This window comes from Phodopus roborovskii, unplaced genomic scaffold (assembly GCF_943737965.1).
Source record: "Phodopus roborovskii unplaced genomic scaffold, PHOROB, whole genome shotgun sequence".
Taxonomy (NCBI): Eukaryota; Metazoa; Chordata; class Mammalia; order Rodentia; family Cricetidae; genus Phodopus; species Phodopus roborovskii.
In genome coordinates, this window is record NW_026126396.1 from 57613 (window position 1) to 80024 (window position 22412).

At 44.1% G+C, this 22412-nt stretch overlaps 1 protein-coding gene across 1 annotated transcript in view; it reads right to left on the minus strand.

Moving 5' to 3' along the window:
• LOC127218711 (latent-transforming growth factor beta-binding protein 1-like) overlaps positions 1 to 22412 on the minus strand; it is a 52715-nt gene that overhangs the window by 24845 nt on the left and 5458 nt on the right. The window contains exons 3-4 of the mRNA XM_051179714.1: positions 21357 to 22273; positions 20344 to 20414 (exon numbers count right to left, since the gene is read on the minus strand). Of these exons, the coding sequence (XP_051035671.1) occupies positions 20344 to 20414; positions 21357 to 22273 (988 nt within the window). The remainder of the gene's footprint in view (positions 1 to 20343; positions 20415 to 21356; positions 22274 to 22412) is intronic.

A 22412-nucleotide genomic window follows, 5' to 3' on the forward strand; every position in this document is an offset into this window, starting at 1 on the left:
TAGAGCCAGGCTCTCGAAACTCTATTTGTTTATAAGGCACAGGACTTCACTATCCTGCCCAGCTTAGCTGAAAATTCTGAGCTGCCATGATCTTCCTGTCACAGCCTCCTGAATATCTGGGACCATAGGCACACACCAATATACCCCGCTTAAAAAATAAAAACTCTCCATGACATATCAAGTTGCAGTGAGACTAGGAACCTCCTCTCCAATTAAGACTGGACAAGGTGACCTGGTAGGAGGAAAGGGTCCCAAAAGCAAGCAATGGAGTCAGAGACAGCAACTGCTCCCACTGTTAGGAGTCCCACAAGGAGACCAAGCTACTGAAACGTATGTGCAGAGGGGCTAGGTCAGTCCCATGCAGGCTCCCTGGTTGTCAGTTTAGTCTCTAAGCTCCTATGAACCCAGATTAGTTGATTTTGTGGGTTTTCTTGTCGTGTCCTTGACCCCCTCTGGCTCCTACAATCCTTCCTCCTCATCTTCTGCAGGATTCCCCAAGTTCTGCCTAATATAGACGGCCCTACAGCCAAACCCATACAGACAGCACTGAGTAGTCTTGATGTTTTGTTTTACGGTTTGTTTTTAAGAACACATGAAATTGGGAGGAAACACTGTTTGGAGAGGGCATAGGCGAGAAATTGGAGGGGACTAAGTGGGGGAGTATATTTGATCAAAATGCCTTATGCTCCTGTATGAAATTCACAAGCAAAAAGATTATTGAAAAGTCCTTATCTTTCTTCAACTATTAAGAAGTCTATGGTTTTCCAATGACTGTTTTAACAAGCTACTACCAAGTGCAGCTTAGGAAAACCAAAATGTATTCTCTCATAGTCCTTGAGGTTTAAAAGCCTGAACCTTATCTCAGTAGGATGGAGTCACAGTGTTGGTGGAACTACAGATCCTCCAGAGACTCTTAGAGACAATCCCTTCCTTGTCTTTTCTGGGTTCAGTGGCACTAGCATTCTTTGGCTTGTGGCTGCAGCATTCCAATCTCTGCCTCTATCCTTCCACTGCCTTCAAGTCTGTGCCTCCATCAAATCTTCCTCTGCTTCTTGTGTGTGATGGGATTCAAAGTACACCTGGATAGGAAAACATCCCCATGTCAAGATCCCTAGCTAAATCATATCTTCCAACTCTTATACCATTCATAGATTCTAAGGAATTGGGATTTGACATCTTTTGAGGGACACACGTCTATAATAAAGGAACTGTCAAATTCTCCATTGTGAACATGGCCAGAGGCATTCTAGAAGAGTGGCAGTACATGAATGTGTCACAGCCCCGACCTTCACTTCCTAAAACAACTACTCAGAGTAACAACACCATTTCCTGGAGCTTTACCAGCTCCCAGAGGCCACTGGGAATTCTCAAGATCCTTCACCTTACAGAGGACAAGTTATTATGGGGGAGAACAGTTAGTCTACTGTCACCAAGCAAATGGCCAATTGATACCTCCAGCTCCTTCTACTTCCCTGAGGAAGAACACTCAAGGTAAGCTGCCTGATTCTCAGCCTCACTAACTATAAAAATTACCAACCCCTGGCCCAGAGTGCTAACAAGCTGGCTCCAACTGATGTGAAAATAGTCTGTCCATCCAGCATCTCTTTCATGCAAGGTCTTCCCCTCTGTCTTATGGTTTCTACTGCTATGAAGAGACACCATGACCACAGCAACTCTTACATAGGAAAACATTTAATTGGGGTGGCTTACATTTTCAGAAGTTTAGTTCATTGTTGACATGGCACAAAGCAGTGGCATACAGCAGACATGGTGCTGGAGATGGAGCTGAAAGTCCTACATTGACACACAGGCAACAGGAAGTGAACTGAGACATGGGGTGTGACTTGAGCATATATGAGACCTCAAAGCCTGCTTCCACAGTGACACACTTCCTCCTCCAGCAAGGCCATACCCACTCCAACAAAGCCACACCTCCTAATAGTGCCACTCCCTATGAGCTTATGGGAGCCAATTACATTCCAACTACCACACCCTCCCATCCTAAAATGTGGTTCTCTATTACCCTTCCCCGGTCCTGACTCCCTTTGCATTGGGCTTCAGCAGACCCAGTCTCTCCCCCCCTCCCCAACAGTACCCTAAAAGCAGCAGTCTGATGCTTTATCCTGAGAGTCAGGACTCCCCACAGAATATATGCAAATCTAAGGCATTGATCTGTATCTATTGTGACGGAAAATTAATAACTAAAAGATACGGGATTCATGGCAAGAAAGGAAAACCAGAAAGAATAAGTGCTTCTGCCAATAGATATAGATAACTCCCCTGACTGGAGAGTACATTCTTCCTGTCCCCCATTATCTTAAGGACAAGTCACTGAGCCCGCCAGTCCTAGAGAAAGAAACCCCCTAACCTTGCAGGTCAAACCTCCCTTCCCCTTTAAAAACACTTCGCAATTGTAAGCAGGCACCTTACTCTTCTGATAGAGTGAGGTCCCAGCCGGTTCAGGTCTTAGCAATAAAAAACCTTTTGCTTTTGCAGTCGGGAGTCACTTCCTTGGAGGTTGAGGGAACCTGGTAGGCACAACACTATAAGGTGTATTAGTTATTTGTTGCTACAGGCAAATGGTTGAAAAGAGGCAACTTAAAGGAGGGAGGGCTGGTTTTGGCTCACTTTTCGAAGATGCTGTCTATTACATCAAAGGAACCAGAGTTCGAGGCTACTGCTCATATCTGGACAGATAGGGAAGCAGAAAGGGTGCAGGAAGTGGATCCAGGATATCGACCTCAAGGCCCACTCCCCACAACTAACTTCTTAGGACCTACTTCCTGAAGGTTCTAGAATCTCTGAAAACAGGTCTACCAGCTGGGGACAAGTATTCATGAACCTATAGGAAACATTTTATACTCAGACTACCAAAAAGTAAATACAAAAGACAAGCCTAGTCAATTCAGCGAACTGAGAAAACATGCATGATGAGAAACTCTTTCATTCAAAAAACCCTGGCTGAGTACCTGTCATGCACCAGACACAAGGCAGACTTAAAGGACCTTTTTGCACTTGACTTTTAACAACTGAGAGTTGGAAAGACTCTCAGACAGGCATGAATTAGCATGTCATTCCTCCTTGGCAGAGAAGCTAGAAATCCATGAGGGGGTGGGGGTGGGGGAAGAGGAGAGGCAATCAGTGGCCAGCCATGCAAAGAGTCTAAAAAGAAAGGAAGTAAATGACACTCATGATGCATCCTGGAAAGTCACACAGAACCACCCTTCACATGTCCAGACCCTCTCCAGTAGAGACTTGGAACTCTGAAAGAAAGAGGGGGTACTTTGGAGTATTTAACCCCAAAGAAGAATGCAAGCTCTTTGGGAAAGTCCTGGGTGTTGGTAAAGATGACCACACATGCTTGGTTAACCAAATGAATATTGCTCAACCCCAGGAGGGTTTGGGAAGGCACAATCCTGCCCCCACTGGAATCCCGAGTGAGAATTTGAGGCTCATTTTCCCACAGAAACATTGCCAGATGTGGCAGCTGAGCCCCAAGCAGGACAAACACCATCTGTAGTCTGCATGGGTCCTGGGAGGCAGGAACAAGTAGCGATGAAAACAGGCTGGCTCTGGGTCTGAACCCTGCCTTGAGAGTTTGCACAGCTATAAAATATGGGGAGCCACCTAAGTACCCAGTGGAGCAGCTAGCCCAGCACATGTCCTGGCACAACTAGGGCTCAGTATATGGCATCATGTTTTCAGAAAATTAATATTCTATTCCAGGTACCAGATACCAGACGACAGACTTCTGCACCACTTACTCAAACAGAGTGGACCTTCTGCATTCTAGATGGTAACATCTGGGCCTTTCCATACTTTAAATAACTACAATAATTGCATCCATGATAGCTTAACAAAAATAGAATAATTTATCCAAAATGTAAGAGCCATTAAAACCAATACTTATATAGTACTTTTTTCTCTGTCCCTCTTCGGGACAGGTTCTCACTACATAGCCCAGGATGTCCTAGAACTTCAGATCCCCTGAGCAATGGGATTATGGGTGCACACTACCAAATCCAGCCTTATATAATAATTTTCTTTCAAGGAAGTTGAAAGTGTCTTGCATGTTATGATCCAACCCTAGGGGGATCATGGGTAGAACATTCCCAGACTCTTTTTGAGAAAGGCAGTCAGAGTATGGAGATCTCAGAGAGACTCGCTCTCTCATGACTGTGTTGTTCTCCTGGACGGGGGGTGGGGTTCTTCGAGACTCTGAGAGCTGCCTTATACTGACTATGAGGCTGAGCACCTCCTGCTGGATTGTTTTCCTCTTCTGGAAAACAACCAAGAACAGAAACTTGACATGATCAGCACACCCCACAAAGCCTTACTACTACCAGGCAGAGCAGAAGGACTATCAGAAGGAAAGATGAAAGGAATCCCAAATTCATTCAAGACAAAGGGGGGAGTGGGAGTGGTCAAGAGGGACACTGAAGGAGACTGACTTGGCCAAAACCACTAGAAGTTGGAACAGCAGAATAGTTACTGTCATTAGCAATGGTAACAAAAAGACAACATTGTCCAGATCCAGGTGCATCTAGCTGAAGACACACACTGGTGCCTCCATTTTGTTTTGTTTGTTTGTTTGTTTGTTTGTTTGTTTGTTTTTTGAGATAGGGTTTCTCTGTGTAGCTTTGGAGCCTGTCCTGGAACTCACGCTGTAGACCAGGCTGCCCTCAAACTCACAGAGATCGGCCTGCCTCTATCTCCTAAGTGATGGAATTAAAGGTGTGCACCACTACCACCTTATATTTTTTGAAAGTTCTGAACATGTGCACAATGTGTACTGAGCATATTCATTCACTAAAGAAGAAAAAGATATCCCAGAAGAAACTGAAGAAGCAAAAACTTATGGCACAGGAATAAATTCAGCATAAAATAAATGCAGACAAAAGTTTAAAAAAAAAATCACCTTCACATCTCAAGTCTAGATATCCAGAGATCTGAAATCTGAGGCAGGAGCATCAGGAATTGAAATGCCAGCCTCTGCAACACAGCCAGGTTGACATCAACTAGCTACATGAGACCCTGGTCCAACAAAACTAAAGCAAACAAAGTAAAATTAAAAAAGTAAAAGAGTACCAGCAAGATGGCTCAGTGGGTCACTGTGATTGCCACCAAACCTACTTACCTAGGTTCAATACTCAGAATGCACAAGATGGAAGAGGAGAGCCAGCTCCTTCAGGTTATCCTCCAATCTACCCATGCGAGCTATGGCCCATGCACAAACACACACACAAAATTAGTATTAATTAAATCTAAATTGTAAATAAGAGAATAAGAAAAGGAGACCATCCAGATAAGTCAGTGAGTACAGGCTTCTGCTGCCAAGACTTGAGACCTGAGTTTGATCCTAGGGACCCATGCAATAGCAGAGAACTGACTCACTCATTGTCCCCCAACCTCCACATGGTTGTCATGACAATGCTCTCCACCCTATACCCCAACAAAGAAAGACCAACCTAACTCAAAAACTAAAAGGCTCCTCACTAAAGTCATATAGAAAGCAAGTGAGATTGGGAAATGATATTCACTGTTCTAGTGAATATCAAATTTATCTAATTCATTTATCAAATGAAAATTAAATTGAGATTTGCTGCATAGCTATTAGGATGGACAAAGTCCAGCTGCTACTATCAAATGCTGGCAAAAAAATGTAGAGCCAAAATATTCTAACTTGTAGCTGATGGTACTCTAAAATGGTACAGCCATGTTGAAAGCCAGTTTCAGTATCTTGGGGGCAGACAAAAGCCTATCCATGGTCTAACCATCATCCAGCAATCACACTCTCTGATATTTCCTCAAATGAGATGAAAGATTACATCACACAACAAACCTAAGCAAAACATTGCAGCATCTTGATTTATAATCCTCAAAACTCAGAAGCAACAAAGAGGCTCTTAAGTCAATGAATAGATAAACTATAATTCATCCAAACAATGGAATATTATTTCAGGCTGAAAAGGCATGAGCCACCAAGGCAGAAAAAGTTGTGGAGGAATCATACCATGTGAAATAAGCCAGTCTTAAAAAGCTGCATACGGCAGGATCCCAACTATGTGATACCCTGGAAAAGACAAAACTGTAGAGCCAGATCAGTGGTTGCCAAAGGTTATGTAACAGAAAGGAATGATGTAGGCAGACAAGGAAGGATTCTTAGGGCAGGGCAACTGTTCTGTTTGATACACAGTGGTAGATGCCTATCATTTTATACATTTGACAAAATCTATAATAGGTACCCCAAAAGTGAGCCCTACTGCACATTTATAATGGACTGCAGGGGAATAATGCTGTGTCTCCATCAGTTCACTAATGGTACTGAATGTCCCCCTTCTGCTGTAGTTATTTTGATGGTGGGAGTGGCTGTAGATAAGTGGAAACTAAGATTGGAATGAGAACTCTATTTTCTGCCTAATCTTGCTCTCAACAACATGAATTTTAAAATAACAAATATGACCAGCAACATAGTTCAGTAAGTCAAGGCGCTTGCTGAGCAAGCCTGGTGACCTGAATCCAATGCCCAAAATCCATGTAAAAGTTGAAAGAGAAAACCAACTTCTGAAAGTTGTTCTCTAACCCATACATGCATGTATGCATATGTATTCACATACACACACACAAACACACACGCACACACACACACAGGGTTGGGAGAACATTGACCTAATAATGAATAAAAAATAAAAATTTGAAGAAAAAAATCAAATAAAATGAGAAAATTTATTGCAATTCACTTTTGCACATGCTTACCATTCTAGTCCAAAATTTTGCTTTTCTATCTAGCCACCTTCTCATACTGAGACTGAACAAAAAGCAGAGGGTTTAAACATGCATTTTTAAGAAATTCTTCAAATTTGGGTCATTTCACAATTTCAGCAGTACTTTATAAGTCTGTGATCTTTACAAGAAGTTACAACACTTGGAGACAGCATCAAAAGTAGCATGCAAATGCTGAGAGAGAGTGGATGCTACACACACAAGAAAGCATTGAAAAGGCAGAGCCCGTGAGGCCGCTCAGTGGCAAAGGTGCCTGCTGCCAAACCTGAAGCCCTAAGTTCAATTCCCAAGACACACATGATATGAGGAGAGAACAACTCCAGTGATTGTCCTCTGACCTCCCACACACTCTAAGAAACATGTTTCCCCATGTACACAATAAACAAATAATTGAATTTTCAAATTCAGAATAAAATTAAGAGCTATAGCAATTATACTGTAATAACTGATTATTTAAGTAAGACACACACACACACACACCTCATTTCTACTTAAAAAGAAACATTTTATTTTATTTTTTGGTTTTCTTTTTTGAAACAGTTTCTCTGTATAGCCCTGGCTATCTTATACTAGGCTGGCCTCAAACTCACTGAGATTTGCCTGCCTCTGGCTTCCAAGCACTGGGATTGAAGACGTGTACCACCACTGCCTGACAGAAACTAACTTTTTTAAAGGACCTAAGTTTTCTTCAGCACTCTGTAATGAATTATTTTGTAGAAAGGAAAAAAAAAAAGCAAGACCAAAAAATAAATAAATAAATAAACAAACAAACAGGTTTGGATGGGTGGCTCTGTGGTTAAGCCCACTGGATGTTCTTCCAAAAGACCCAGGTTCAATTCCCAGCATCCACATTGTGGCTTGCAACTGTGAGCACTACACACACAATCCACAGGCACCACCCACACAGTATACATATATACATTCAGGCAAAACACCGACACACTCATAAAATACAAAATTTAAAGACACATTCATGAGGGAAATTGTCTGTTTCATAAAAGGAAAACAGCAACTCCTTCCACTTTTTCTACAAAGGGCCCTGATCTTAAAAACTAGGCCATTCCTTTCCTAAATACACATCTAATAAAAGTATGTGTCATTGCTGAAACAGCTGGGCTGTTTCCAAACATCTGACGTGTTCCTCCAGAACCTTCCAGGATGGAGCCAGCACAACCCCATCCAACAGTCCCACAGGGACACCTGTCCCCTCTTCATTATTTTGTTCTCTCTCAGTCTGAACTTCCCAATCTTTATAGGTCAGAATTCTCTCTGCCAGTGTCTGGCATGAGCTGGGCAAATCCTAGCTCTTCAGTCTGAAGCTGTTTGAGAAATGAGTAATGGCATCACTGTCTTCATTTCTTGATATCTTTCTCCTCATCTTTTGCCTTTGACATCTTTCATTCCAGAGTGTGCACATTACACGGGCCCTCCAAGCTTCAATGTGCATCAGTCAGCTGGTGCCTGCAAAAGTGAGAACCCTTGGATTTACCTCCTTGGGGCTCTGGTTCTGACTGGTAGGCCTAGTGGCAAAGGGCCAAAATCTATATGATATATAGGATATGTGATATATATATGTATATATATGGCTCTGATCCAGGGAATCTGGGTACCACACCTTCATAAATGCGGCTCTGAAGAATGTGGAGACATATGCTTTAAGCACCCCTCATATAAAAGAACAATCAAGAGAACTACAAATACAGAAAGGAGCACAACATTTACAGGTGTATTTGCAGGACAGCAGATGATTCCTTTGTTCTCAGTGAGCATACAGCATAAAGTGTGCTTAACACGAATGGCTATGCTTGCTCAAATTCCAATGTTTCCTCCTGGAACTGAGAAAACTAGTCCATCCCACTGGGCTTTATACTATACCAACTCACCCTTAAGCAGAAATAAGGGAAAGAAGAGAAAACACAAGAATCTAACTCCTGAGGTCTGAGGTCAAAGAAGCCTATTTCCTGATCTCCTTACATCTACCCCTAATGACCATAGGAGAAAGGCCAGATCTAGAATAGGGGGAAGAGAGTCCAGTGGTTCCTGGTTGCCAGGCTACAGAAGATCACCGAAAACACTAATGGCAGGCCCCATCTCAGCACTCCTGAATCCTAAATCCATGTTAGGGCTGAAGAATTTATATCATTATTTCTCTTCCTCCTCCTCCTCCTCCTTCCCCTCCCTTTCTTCTTCCTTCTTCATAGGGCAGCAGATAGGAATGAGATGTGGAAAAGGAACACAGGACCCTTTGCAAGCTAAACACAGGAACACCCCCCCAAGAATTGTATATCTCCACCACTGTTGATGGTGACATTTAATTTTTTGTTTTGTTTGTTGCTCTTTAGGTTGTTGTTGTGTTACTTTTAATGTTTGTGTGGAGCCATTGCATGTAGATGCAGTGACCCCAGAAGCCAGAAGAGGGCATTAGATACCCCTGAAACTGCGGTTACAGGCAGTTGTGATCTGGCTGGCCTAGGTGTTGGGAACCAGATGCAGGTAAGGTCCTCTTAAAGAGCAAGACACATTCTTGACCTTTGAGCGATCCCTCCGACCTCTGTTATTTGGTTATTTTGAGAATAAATCTTACTGCATAACCCAAGCTAGCCAGAAACACACTGTCTGGTCAGACCGTTCTCCAACTGCCAATCTTCCTAGCCCTGGAATTACACATGTACCTTAGCACGAAAGATAAGATAATTCACATCTCAACAAACTCCCAAGCCCAGCTGGTGCTACTGGCCCAAGGTCTATACTCAGAACGATGAAGCTAATGGCTTATGACTTGAATTCAAGCAAGCTATGTTAAAGGAGGGAATGAAGGAAATGTTAAAATCTGAAGAGCCTCTAACACTGAAAGCTGGGCATTTTAAACTGCTGCACAGGGAAGCCTGCTATAATTCACATTCTTCAGTAAGAAATGGAACTATTTAATGACATAATCCCAGTATCCGTTAATTTCAATGACTTTCATCTGGTTTTCCACTCAGAAACAAATGAAACCTGCAGTGCTTATTAATCAGGAACCCTCACTGAGGGTCTATTGTATACTAAGCGCTGCAGGGCAGCCCAGCTTCCTAATGGATAAAAAAGTAAGACAAAACACAATGACTGCCTTTAATTTTCTTATCGTCTGCATTATTTCACTTCCAATTACTACAAAACCTTGAATTAACTTAACCTTCCCACTTCACAAGAAGGGAGGGAAACAGGGATCCCTCTGAGAGGAAGGCTTGTCTTTCTATTTCACTTTGAGAATAAAGCTAATCACCAGGGTTGATGGGGGTTAAGTGGAGAAGTAGACATTTCAAATCAAAGGTGTCCCAGAATCGGCAAGCTCAGCATGTGAGTGAGATAAAGACTGAAATAGAAGGTCTTCAATCTTTAAAAGCTCACGGACTCTGGGTGGGTCTTATGCATCCTATTTTTCAAGACAAACATTACTAAGACAATGCAAAAAGGAATATTCACAGAATAGCCATGAAGGACTAATCAACAGCATCATAATCTCTCCATACTGCTCTGGCATACAGCGTCATCATGAATCTCACTGATTTATTCTTTACCACAAAATGAAACTCAAATCAGTTTGCACAATGACCTACAAATATATTGCAGAATCATTAGCTCACTGTTACCAGTACGTTTTCTTTCCTTTTTTTTTTTTTTTCTGAGTTTTCAGAGCCCATCAAAGCCAAATGATTTATCACTGATGCTTAAAAGATTTGACTGTTTAAAAACTGCCATGTGACAACCTCTACTAATTTGACTTTTAAAAAAAAGAATAAAATAGATTTGAATTATCTTGTTGTGTATTACAGCAACTCTCTCTGATAATCCTTCCACAGCCCAGACTGTTCCACTCCAGCATCCTGTCATTATCACTGTCTTGGCCTAAAATGTTCCTCTCCTAGACCTCGCCTTATCATACAAGTATAATGAGTCACTACCCTAGAGAAACCTCCCATGCTGCTCCCCCCATCCCTCTAGAATATAACCCATCTGGGTACCACTACATGGGCCTGGTAAAGTGCATGTGATGAGCCCAAACATCCATAGAAACTTACATTTACAGGTACTGAGGACAGAGTGATGGCTCTGGGAAGACGTCTACCTCTACCCATGCTGAGTTCATACTCAAACAGGGAGGCCAAACACGCAAAGGCTAGCAACACAACATCCAATGTGTTGAGAGAAAAAAAAAGGAGTGTGTGGTTTACATTCGTAACAGAGAACTGAATGAGGTTTGGAAGGGATGTTTCTGTCCCTGTTGGAATATTGGGGAAATGTCTAAGTTATTTGCCTAAGGATTCGCTTGATCGGCAGAGGCCAAAGTCTCCCCACTGTTGCATCCCCCGAGCCAATGACTGGACAAGGTGAGGCAGTGTGGTGCAGCCAATTTCAAAGGCTATTGAAACACACTTTTGAAGGTGTGGATTTCAACTATCCATTTGTTGCAGTGTATAAATGGCACACATATGGCACATAAACAAAAGTATGGAGATATCCTTTTTGTTAAAAACAATAAATGCAAATTCATGAAGACCTGGAAGCCATTTTGGAACTGCTGGGTAATAGTACAAGAAATATAGATTCTTATGTCTACAATGGCTTTAAAATTGTTCTATTTTCCATACTCCTTCTTTAGTCATACTTTCCTCTGGTGTCTCTACCTCCTGCTCTCTTGTGCAAGAGGATTCCCCCTTGAGTCATTTCCAAAATCTTTTGAAGTTTTCTCTCCAGCCTCTTGCTTCTCATGTGTAAATAGCAAAGAATCACAGGGCTGCAGGAGAGTTGACCTCACCTACTGCAAATGACAACATCTCCTTGCACTCCATCACCCCTTGTACTGGCCAAACACATCTTTTATCTGGACCAGCAGAATCAATAGCATATATTTTAAAACCAACCCACTCATCTTCTCATTTACAAAACACAACATTTCACAAACTGTTTACTGACAGCCTTGCCAACAATATTACTCAAATGCAGCGGAGTGAAAAAAGCCACAGGGAATAGTATAGTTGGCCAAGAGAAGTATTTGGGAATCTAAAATTACAGGGGAAAATCATGCAACATTCATTTTACTTAGTCCCAAATCTCTATCAGATGATGTTGAGCAGAAAGATTCTAAAATTGGCAGGGAGAAAGGAAAAGTCTTCTTAAAAGGTTTGGCTATGCCAGGACAGCCTTACAGGGGGAGGGGATTAACTAGATAAGGTGTGTGCCCTTGACTAGCAGGCATGAGTAGCAACGCCTGGTGGGCCAGGATAAGCACACAGAGCAAAGCAAACAAATGGAGATGATTGTCAAAGGAAGAGAATCAACCAAGAGGAGAAAGCAGAGACCCACAGGGTGCTCTGAAGACTGTATTTCTAACCCACTAACTTACACTTGCCAGTCAATGTAACTCTATGCAACTCAACTAGCAGTGGTGCTATGGCAACCCAAGGGGCCGGAGCACATAAGTAACAGAGAAAACCATGCTTCCCAGGAACCCAACTCTGATCAAGCAACAGACATGCCCAACCAAATACAGAGCCTAGCAAAGGAAAATCACAGCGCTTGAAAACAACAAAGGGTGAGCAGTTATTTTTGTTTTCACCAGAAGAAACAAATAATGTGTGGGCTCCAGGAAGAGACCAGGAGGGGGTAGCCCTGATCAAACCAGAGCAACTGAGAATCCTTGATAGCAAATTGGTTAAGCAGGGACCCTATTCTCCATGCACTTTTCATGCATGGGCTCACACAGCCCCACAGCAGGCCTCCAAATGGTAGTCAGTTAACATCTATTTAGCTGCATAGAGTTAACCTGCCTTGCTCAGGTTCTCAGAGGTTTGCAGTGAGGATGCATAAAGGTCAAGATCAGATCCCTGTACTCCTATGATACAATTGAGCCACATCAGCAAAGATAGAGCTAACTAAATAATTTTCTTAAAAGATGGAAAAGAACACACACAAGTATACTCAAAACTGAGCTAATCCAAGTGTAGAAGATTCCTGCCTTAGAATTTTTTTTCTTTAATGTGTAAGTGAGACCCTGGCCTTTCATCACCCACACCCAGTGTCAAACCAATCTCTGGCATTAGCTCCCTTCTGCATCATCATCTCCAAGTGTGAACTATGTCACACTTTGGGGCACTTGTTGGTATTCCCACATCTCTGACTCTATAACAATCATGCCTGCAGTGAACTTTCTAGATAATCATGTTTGAGAATCACTCATCTAGACCTCTGAAAACAGGCCAGAGAAAAAATGGCCAGAGGCATAAACAAATCACCTACAAAGATTGCCTTGTCTCTTGTAACATGCCTAGGAGCAGTGGGAAAGGCACCAAACTAAATCTATAGTCAAGGGCAGCTTGGCAAGAAAGCAATAATGAACTCAAACGCTGAAAGGAAACTTCCAAATGCCCAAGGGGGACCCACTTCTGAGTAGCCCATATCTCCTGCCCCTGTGCACAGTACTCATGGACCTAATTGTGTTCCCCTCTCCCAATACCCCTATCCCAAAAAAAGGTAAGTTGAAATCCTAAATCCTGGTATCTGAGAATTTGAGTTGATTTGAAGGGAGGATCTTTGCTGGGAAAATGGGTGAGAGTAAGTATGAATCTGAGTGGGATTCTTTTTTTAGATTTATTTATTTATTTATTTATTATATGTACAGCGTTCTGCCTGCATGTATGTCTGCACCATGATCTCATTACAGATGTTTGTGAGCCACCATGTGGTTGCTAAGAATTGAACTCAGATCCTCTGGAAGAGCAGCCAGTGCTCTTAGCCTCTGAGCCATCTCTCCAGTCCCGGAGTGGGATTTTTATATGAAGTGGGAATTTGGACACAATGAAAGGCATAAACAGGATGAGGTCATGTGTAGACACACAAGGAAAAACAGTGACATGCAATGAGAGAGGTCCTTAGACAGAACCAGCCCTGGCAGTCCTTGATTTGAAGCTTCTGACCATCAAACCTGTGAGACAGTTTCAGTTGCTCTAAGACATCTAGTTTAGGGTGTGTGGTTTGGTACAATGGAGCACACAAATGCAGTTTAGAAAACCAGGGAGCCAATGAAAATAGTAAAACACTGACTGCAACTACAACACGGCAACAGTTTATTTAGTAAGTAAACTTTATAAATATATAAATTATAAAATATATAACAATAAAATTTATAAACTATGAAATAAATAAAATAATAAATATATTCACAAAGTGTGAAATTAAAAAAAAAAAAAGCCCTGTAACATCTGAGGTCCTGCAAAAATTTACCTTAAGCACACTTGTTCTTTGAATGACCTAATAGGTTCAAAGGTTAAGAGGGGTGACATAGCCCTCAAGCTCTCAGTCACCCTGGCTCCTTCCTTGCTAGGACTTGGAAGGAAAATGTGCATTTTAAGAAAATATCATCTATATACTGGAATGAGTTTGAGTACATCTGGAATAGTCTCAACAATGAATGACAAAGTCAGAGAGAGCAAAGTCCTATGGCTGCCAAATGTCTTGTGGCAGAGTAGGGAAGCTTCAGCATTGTAGACAAGACAGGCAGCAAGTGCTATGTGCAGACCAGTTGGGGCTGGAAGAGGGCTTCAGTCCGAAGGCTTAAGCGCCACAGCACAAAATTTATGATTCCTAAATGTTTGTTTTAACTAGTGTTGAGAGCACATATTTGACCCAGTGTGAACTTGACCCTGGGGTTCCTCTCCCTTCTCTTCAGTACCTGTACCACATGACAAGATTTTCCAGCCGAGCCTCCCACCCCAGCTCCCTGGACTGGGTCAGGGCCAAGGGCACAGACAGGACAACCCTCCCAGCAGCTGCTATGGTAAACTTTGTGGCAGATGTATTGGCAAAGCAGCTGTCAATGGTCATGGCAGGCCTATGAAAAATGTGTGATCACCATGGGCCACTCTCTCATGCCAGGCTAGTGAGCTGAGCCAAAGGGAACAGGAGACAGCCTGAGAGTGACCTCACAGTCACCTACCCTCCACAAGCTACACACACCCTCTGGGATGACGTGATCTGCTGTCTTTCTGACACTGAGGGTACAAATATCCAGATCTCCTCTGCATGGAACTGAGTGAGAATTTCTAGGGTGGATTTTCAGGGTCTTTTTTGGGGGGGTTGCACCCACACACACATATACACCCTGCCCCCACTGCCACAGTATAGGCTGAATGCCAATGGAAAAGCAACGGAATATCAATTTTCTGTTCCTTCCTAAGGAGAGAACAAGTCATTTGATGTGCCATGAGTTCCATGAGTAAAACCAGACTCCACACTCCCTACAGCTGGCTGCATTTCTCCCCTATTCATAGAACCCTGGCACATGGTAAAAACTAAACAGATACCCGTTAAATAAATAAAAGAGCCATGAATGCGTTTACAAAGGGCCTGCAACGTGCCAGGCACCCACTTGAGTCCTGTCTGCCATCGTTCCTCTTCCCTCTGCCTCACCCTGCCAGCCTCACTTCACTCTCCTTGCCTTTATTCTTTTTGTGTTTTCTGTTCCCACATTCGGTCTCCTCATTAGATCTGAACCCGCTGGCAGGGTTTGTCTCTGAGCCACATTAACTCTGGAAAAGCACAAAGGGACAAAAGGGACTGGAAGAAACATTGATGGGGTGGTTTAGACAAAGGGAAGAAATGCAAAAATGAGAAGGGGAAAATGTCACACATCACTCTGAGGACAGTCCCTTAAGCCACAAAAATCCTTCAGTAAATGTCAATGGGAAGAGAACACATGGGATATTATCACTCAATCACTACCAACAATCCCCAATATTAAACACTAGAAAAACATATCCCATGCTATGAGTACAAACTCCCAGAGACAGAGAGAGAGAAAGGGAAAGAGGGAGAGAGGGAGAGAGGGGAGGAAGAAAGCCGGTCTGCCTGCCTGCCTGCCTGCCTGCCTGTCTGTGTGGAAAAGCACCATTAATGTGTAGTTTGGCATCTCCACACATGGACTGGGTTGCTGGAGCCCCAATCACTACCAACAATCCCCAATATTAAACACTAGAAAAACATATCCCATGCTATGAGTACAAACTCCTAGAGACAGAGAGAGAGAAAGGGAAAGAGGGAGAGAGGGAGAGAGGGGAGGAAGAAAGCCGGTCTGCCTGCCTGCCTGCCTGCCTGCCTGTCTGTGTGGAAAAGCACCATTAATGTGTAGTTTGGCATCTCCACACATGGACTGGGTTGCTGGAGCCCCAGGACCACCGTGCTGCCTGCACAGAGACATTCTTTGCCACGTGTGGATCTGCTGCCTGTGTGTCTCTCATCTCTGATTTGCAATTTAAGGTTCACTAAATCTTCCATCTTCAGAAGCATTTGCCCACAGTACATTTAAATTAAGTTTCAATCAACTCAAAGCAATCCAAGCCAGCCCAAAGGAATACATTGTGTTCTTCACTGAATTAATCAAATAATGAAGACCACAAACACATCCAATCTCCTCTGCACAGATTCTTCTGGCTCAGTTGACATAACCCATGTAAACCCTTTAAATTACCCTTAAAATATGATAACTATTAAATACCATGGGTTATACATTGCAATGCACCCATACATTTTGTGATGTTGACACACACATCAATGGTTTTGGATTCTTGCATAACAAATTACATTCAAGTACAGTTGTTCAAGCTTCACATATTAAGGATAAAAGAGAGAAAGGGAATTGCACATCAATTTATTTTGTCATCTGAATATCACTGCTATTTACTGAAGTAGTTACACTGATGAAAATTGGCGAAAGGATACGGTCAATTCCCACCCATTTTACTAATACTTTAAAGTGCTGTCCCCCAAGGAGCAAGCTTTAACAAAAAGGGAACTAGAGATAATATGTAATGGGGGGGGGGCGTCTGAGTGTGGGTGTGTGTGTTTGTGTATGTGTGTAAATTCACATGTATGTGTGGGCTTGGGTAAGTGTGAGTTTGCACATGTGTGTATGAGTGCATGCAGAAGCCAAAGGTAGATGTCTTCCTTCTTTGTTTTCTACTGTTTGTTTGTTTGTTTGTTTGTTGAGATTGTGACTTTCCTAAATCCAGAGCTTACCCATTTGTGTAGACAGTCTAGCCAGCAAGCTCCAAACATCCATCTGTCTCCAGCTCTCCAGAGCTGGAGTCAGGCTCATAGAACCATAGCCAGCTGTAAGTGCCAAAGCTTGGAACCTAGCTCCTCATGTTTCCATAGCAAGTACTTTATTGACTGAGTTATGTCCCCATGCCCCATATTTGGTCTCTTTTACAGCCTTTTCAAAATAAATCACTCAAAGGTACACAACACAATGACTTACAGGAAGACCGAATGAGCATCTCTAGACCAAAATCCCAAATCCAAAACTTTCTGAGTACCAACCAGACACCATAAGTGGAAAATTCCATACCTTACTTCATTGAAACAGTTCAGTCAAAATGCAAGCACACTAAAAATATTGTGTAAATTACCTTCAGGTTATATATAAAGCATATATACAAATGAACTTAATGTTTGAACTTGGGCCCCATCCTTAACAAATCTCAGTATATATAAACTCATATTCAAATAAAATCAAAGTCCCAAACACTCCTTTTGGCCCAAACTTTTAGCCCCAAACATAATAGATACACACTGTAGTAGAAAAAAATCATCCACATGACTTTTTTTTTTTAAAGTAATGCATACACAGGGAAAGAAGAGAGTCATGAAACATATAAATGAGAGTTTACTTGACTTGATGCAAAACTAAACTCTAAAAGTCCCTGGTCTTAGCATGGTTTTCACATCCATTCCTTTTCACCTTGACACCTTCAACAATCCAACAGAGGAGCCTGGTTTTAGTTTAGTCATTTCTGTAGAAGAAAGTGTATAATCAGACAGACCAGGTGAATTCCTCAAAGCCACACAAGTCTTCCAAACACCGTCTTCTAAACCTAAGCCTCTCTGGCATCATGCTGCTCATCCGTGAATGCAAGAGGATGGTACCAATGCTAACTCCACTGGTCCTGTCTAAAGACACTGGTTACTTTATCTTTCAGAACACACCTGAAATAAGACTCCCATTAAAAACACCCATCTCTGGACCAGAGAGATGACTCTGTAGTTAAGAACACTTGATTCTCTTCCAGAGGACTTGGGTTCACCCACATTGAGCTACTTACAACTAACTACCTTGTAACCCAAGAAGATCTGACACTCCCCCCCACCCCACCCCCATCCCTGTGTGTGTGTGTGTGTGTGTGTGTGTGTGAGAGAGAGAGTGTATCACTATAAAATAAGCACATAAGTAAAAACATTAGCTTTAAAAAAATAAAAGCACTCATCTCATAAATGCTACACTTTGAATGGTATGCTCAGCTGCCTGGGCTCTGCTTCAACAACATTCCTGGAAGAAGTTGTGATTGGAGTTTTTAGCAGTGGTCAGAAAAGCATGAGGAAGGACAGTGGTGCTGAACTGTCTAGATTCAGTGTCACCTACAGCCCCCTCCCCAGTCATAAGGCAAATCTACCCCAGAGCCAGAAGTGTATGTCCCAGGTATCATGAGATGAACACAGTACAGCCGCTTCCTCCAGGTCCAACCATAACTGTGCAGCACTAACTCTCTCAGAGACCCACAAATGGCCAGTGACCCCTCTTTCTGGACCTGCAGGGAGCAGAACCAACTACACAGAGGCAGATACGTGTTCTTGCCTACCTGGCCTGGAGAAGCAGGAAGCCATGATTCAAATGTTCACTACCAAGAGAGTCTCTTTCTAGGGCTTCTTGGGACTCCTGAGCCCCCAGAAAAAGGGGACCTTTGGAGATACCCCTTTTCAGAAAAGGCATTCTGCTACTTGCCAAGAAATTTTCATGAAACCTTAGAGCACACACCAACAGGCTCTATTGATTTGTATGTGTCTGGGGTGAGTGTGTGAGTGTCTGTGTGAGTGGACATGTGTACCAGTACATGTGCATGTGTATGCTATACATGTAGAGACCACAGGTCAACCCTGAATGTCATTCCGCAGAAGCTTTTCACCTTGTTTTTCGAGACAGGACCCCCTCATTGGCCTGGAACTTACCAACTAGGTCAGTCAGTGAGGTTAGACTAGCCAGTGAGCTCCAGGGATCTTTGCCTCCCAGCTTTTTAAGACAGGATCTAGGGATCAAACTCAGGCCTTTATGCTTGCATAGCAAACACTTCACCAAGTAAGCTATCTCCCCAACACCTTGACTGTATGTTCAATCTTTACATAGCAATATGTCACTGCCTCGGTGCTGTCATGGAGGGTTACCCACCATGCTACAGGCTGAACCTGTCATAGCAGATCTGAGGTAGATGCATTTACTAAGAGAAGCAATCATAACACATGATAACATTGCTGCCACATCTGTCAGTTCTATCAAGTGTAATCTAAGAAGTTAAGAACATAAAAGTAGATCTAGGTATTGATGGCACACACCTTTAATCTCAGTGCTCAGGAGGCAGGGGTAGGCAGATCTCTGTGAGTTCCAGGCCAGCCTGAGATAAATATATATATAAATATATATATATATGACTTACAATGCCTACAAGCCAAAACATTTCTGATCTAGCTGAAGTTTGGCCCTCCAGAGATCTTTAAGTCAGCCATTACTCCTTGATCATAGCCAAAATCCTAAAACACAGAGATGGGTCCTTGACATCCACTTAAAACCCTTCTGTTTACCTCATAAACTAAAGGGATTTGTCAACAAACAAAGTCACCACAGTGATTACATCAAGTTTTTACTCACCCATCAGTATCATAAAACCCAAACTAATATGCAAGGCACACTGCTGAGTTTTAGTTACAGAGCATATGTCAATAGCAGCTGAGATTTTGAACTCCAGTTCACATTAATAATAGCTCAAGCTCTACAAAGAGAACATCTAAAAATGCTTACTTTAGGGGCTAGGCATGGTTCAGTAGTTAAGAGCACTGACTGCTCTTGCCGAGGGCCTGGGTTCAGGTCCCAGCACCCACATGATGGCAAATAACCATCTATAACTCTAGTTCTGGGGAATCTGACACCCTCTTCTGGCCTTTACATATAGTAGGCACAAGCATGGAACACAGACATACACTCAGGTAAAACACCCATACAAACAATTTTTAAAAAATAATAATAAAAATGTTAATGTTTACTTTTCCTAGGATGAAAGTATTTTTTTTTATTCTCAGCTAACTTGTTGAGGGGCCCTCAATATACATTTAGCTTCATCTTTAACTTTACAATGTTTCTAAGGAATATTCTTCAGTGTTCTCATATCTATCAGTATTGTTAATAAAAATAATACCATTAATTGATGGGAGATGTCATTCTATGATGAACTCCTGGGGTGAGTGCAGAGAAATCTTGGATAACATAATGCTGGTAGACCCTCATAACCCAGTCCTTCCCTGATGGTTATACAGGCTGCAGATGGACTGAATTTCAGATTTCGACTTCCAAAGAGCAGCGCCTGCCTCTTCAAGAGATCCCTGTAGAATCCTCTCACCCCATCCTGCCCCCCCCACACACACACACATACAGCCCAACCTGGCCCATTGTGAAAGAATGCTGTGAGTTCAATAACTTACGTTTGGTGCACCTCTGAGAGCCAGGAGCCTTACTCCAGCCATGGCAACACTGACCTCCACAGACGTTGATTCTGAAATAAAACGAGACCCCTGAGTCCAGTGATGCTCCCTTCCCAAGAACTCAAGCTTTCAGAGCATTCCTGAGAAGCCAATCTCTTGCCTCCACATTCCTTGAAGAGTACTCAGGATGCCCAACCCAAAGCTACCCAAGTGAAAAGGTAAGGGACCATTCACCTGAGAAAGATGGAGGAGCCAAAAGGACACTGCATACCAAAGACAGAGAATAAAAATCCAATTTAATGGTCGTCTTAACCCTCAAATTAAGAGTCAAATGTAGTCTGCATATTCTCTGGGCTCACTTGGCTTCAGAGAGAAACACCCCCAAAAAATGTAAAGAAAAGTGAGGTCACCCCCCCCCAGGAGATCCAGCCCTGTAGCAGGAGAAAAGACAAATGTCCAAATTAAGTAGCCCCCATCCCAACTTGTGATTGATGGGGAGAAGAAAGCAGTGGGATGCCAAATCACAAACTTTCCAAGCCCCTCTGCTGTCCATGCCAAGAGTGTCACTAACCCCAACCCCTACCATGGTAGGACTACCGACCCCACAGGTGCCAGGAAACTCAAGTCTACAATTACCAGGATGCCCAAGGAGAGCTGGATCTTTAAAGCCAACTTTCACTCACAATCCCTTTTTCATTAGGTAAACAAAAATAAAAACCCAGTTGCAAGGAGTTTAATTGATGCCTTGGGATTAAGCTCTAGTGACTTCATGTTTACGCCCATAGTCCGGGAGCAGTAGGGTTTGTGCACAGGAGGTTACGCCCCGGGGAAGAAATAAATGTCTTTTGTGTTTCCCCAGCAGCTCCAAAACAATGCACTCGGAGTTAAACTCCAGTAAAAGTAAGCGGGCTTCCCTAGCTCTCGCCCCTTCCCGCAGCGCCCCCGGTGGGGAGGAGACAGTCCCCGGGTCCTGGCGAGTCCCCGCGCGCGAGGAGGGCAGAGCGTGGGCTTACCCCTGCAACTGCTGCTTCTGCTGAACCTGCAGCCTGGAGCCCCCGACGCTCTGGGTGTCCTGCTGCACTTTGGAGCGCAAGACTTGCCTGCCATGTTTGGCAAAGCGTGTGATTGCGGGCTGAGCACCGGCCTTAGAGTGGAATTGCCGGCCCGGCGCCCCTGGACGCGCTGGCTCGGGTGGCAGCGGTGATCGCAGCCCCGGCAGGGCCGCACCGCCAGGCTGACTGGTGCGCCGGGTCCGCTCGGCTGGGGGCCCCGCCGAGGAGCGGCTGGAGGTGGCCGATGAGCTGCGGCTGTACCTGGCGTCCAGAGCGACGTTGAAGGTCCGTGGGGGCCCAGCCAGAGGTAAGGATCCCGCCGCCAGCCCCGGGCCCGGGCGCACCACGTACGTGATCCTCCGCACTCGGCCGTGCGCAGACCACGCTAGCAGCCCTGCCCAGAACAGGAGTCCCCACCTGAGCCAGGCTCCGGCCATCACGGGCAGTCTCCGGCCGCGCGGCTCGTCCTGCCCCGGTGCCCTCGCTCCGTATCCCCGAGAACTCAGCGGAAAGTCCGGACGCAGCGGGGTGGAGGCCGACTGGGTGGCCGCAGTGGAAGGAGCTTTGCGGGCGGCTGAACGGCAGCGGACCCCAGCCGGCAGCGGTGGCGAGCAGGGGGCGGGAGTTGGGGTGGGGAGTAGGGGAGGGGCGCGGGCTGCGCAAGGTGAGGGTCCCCCTGGCTCAGCAGGGGTGTCGCGGGGTGCCGCCGGGGTGCCACAGGCGCCGACCCGCGAAGAGGGGAAAGGAGGATCGTGAGCGTTGGACGCGCGGAGGCAGCCCCGGCTGCAAAGTGTTTTAAAAGTTTCTTCTCCCTGGTGGAGCCGTGTGTCAGATCTGAACAGCCAATCTGCAGCAGACGTGACGTCAGGCAGCAAATCCTAATTGGGGAAAGCTAGAGATGAGCTGGAGAATGAGCCACCACCCTCCACATCCAGAGATTGGGACTATGGGTCGGGCGGACTGAGGTCCCTGCTCCCCGAGTTCTTGGTCCCCAATCCCAGGAGAAGACAAAGGGCT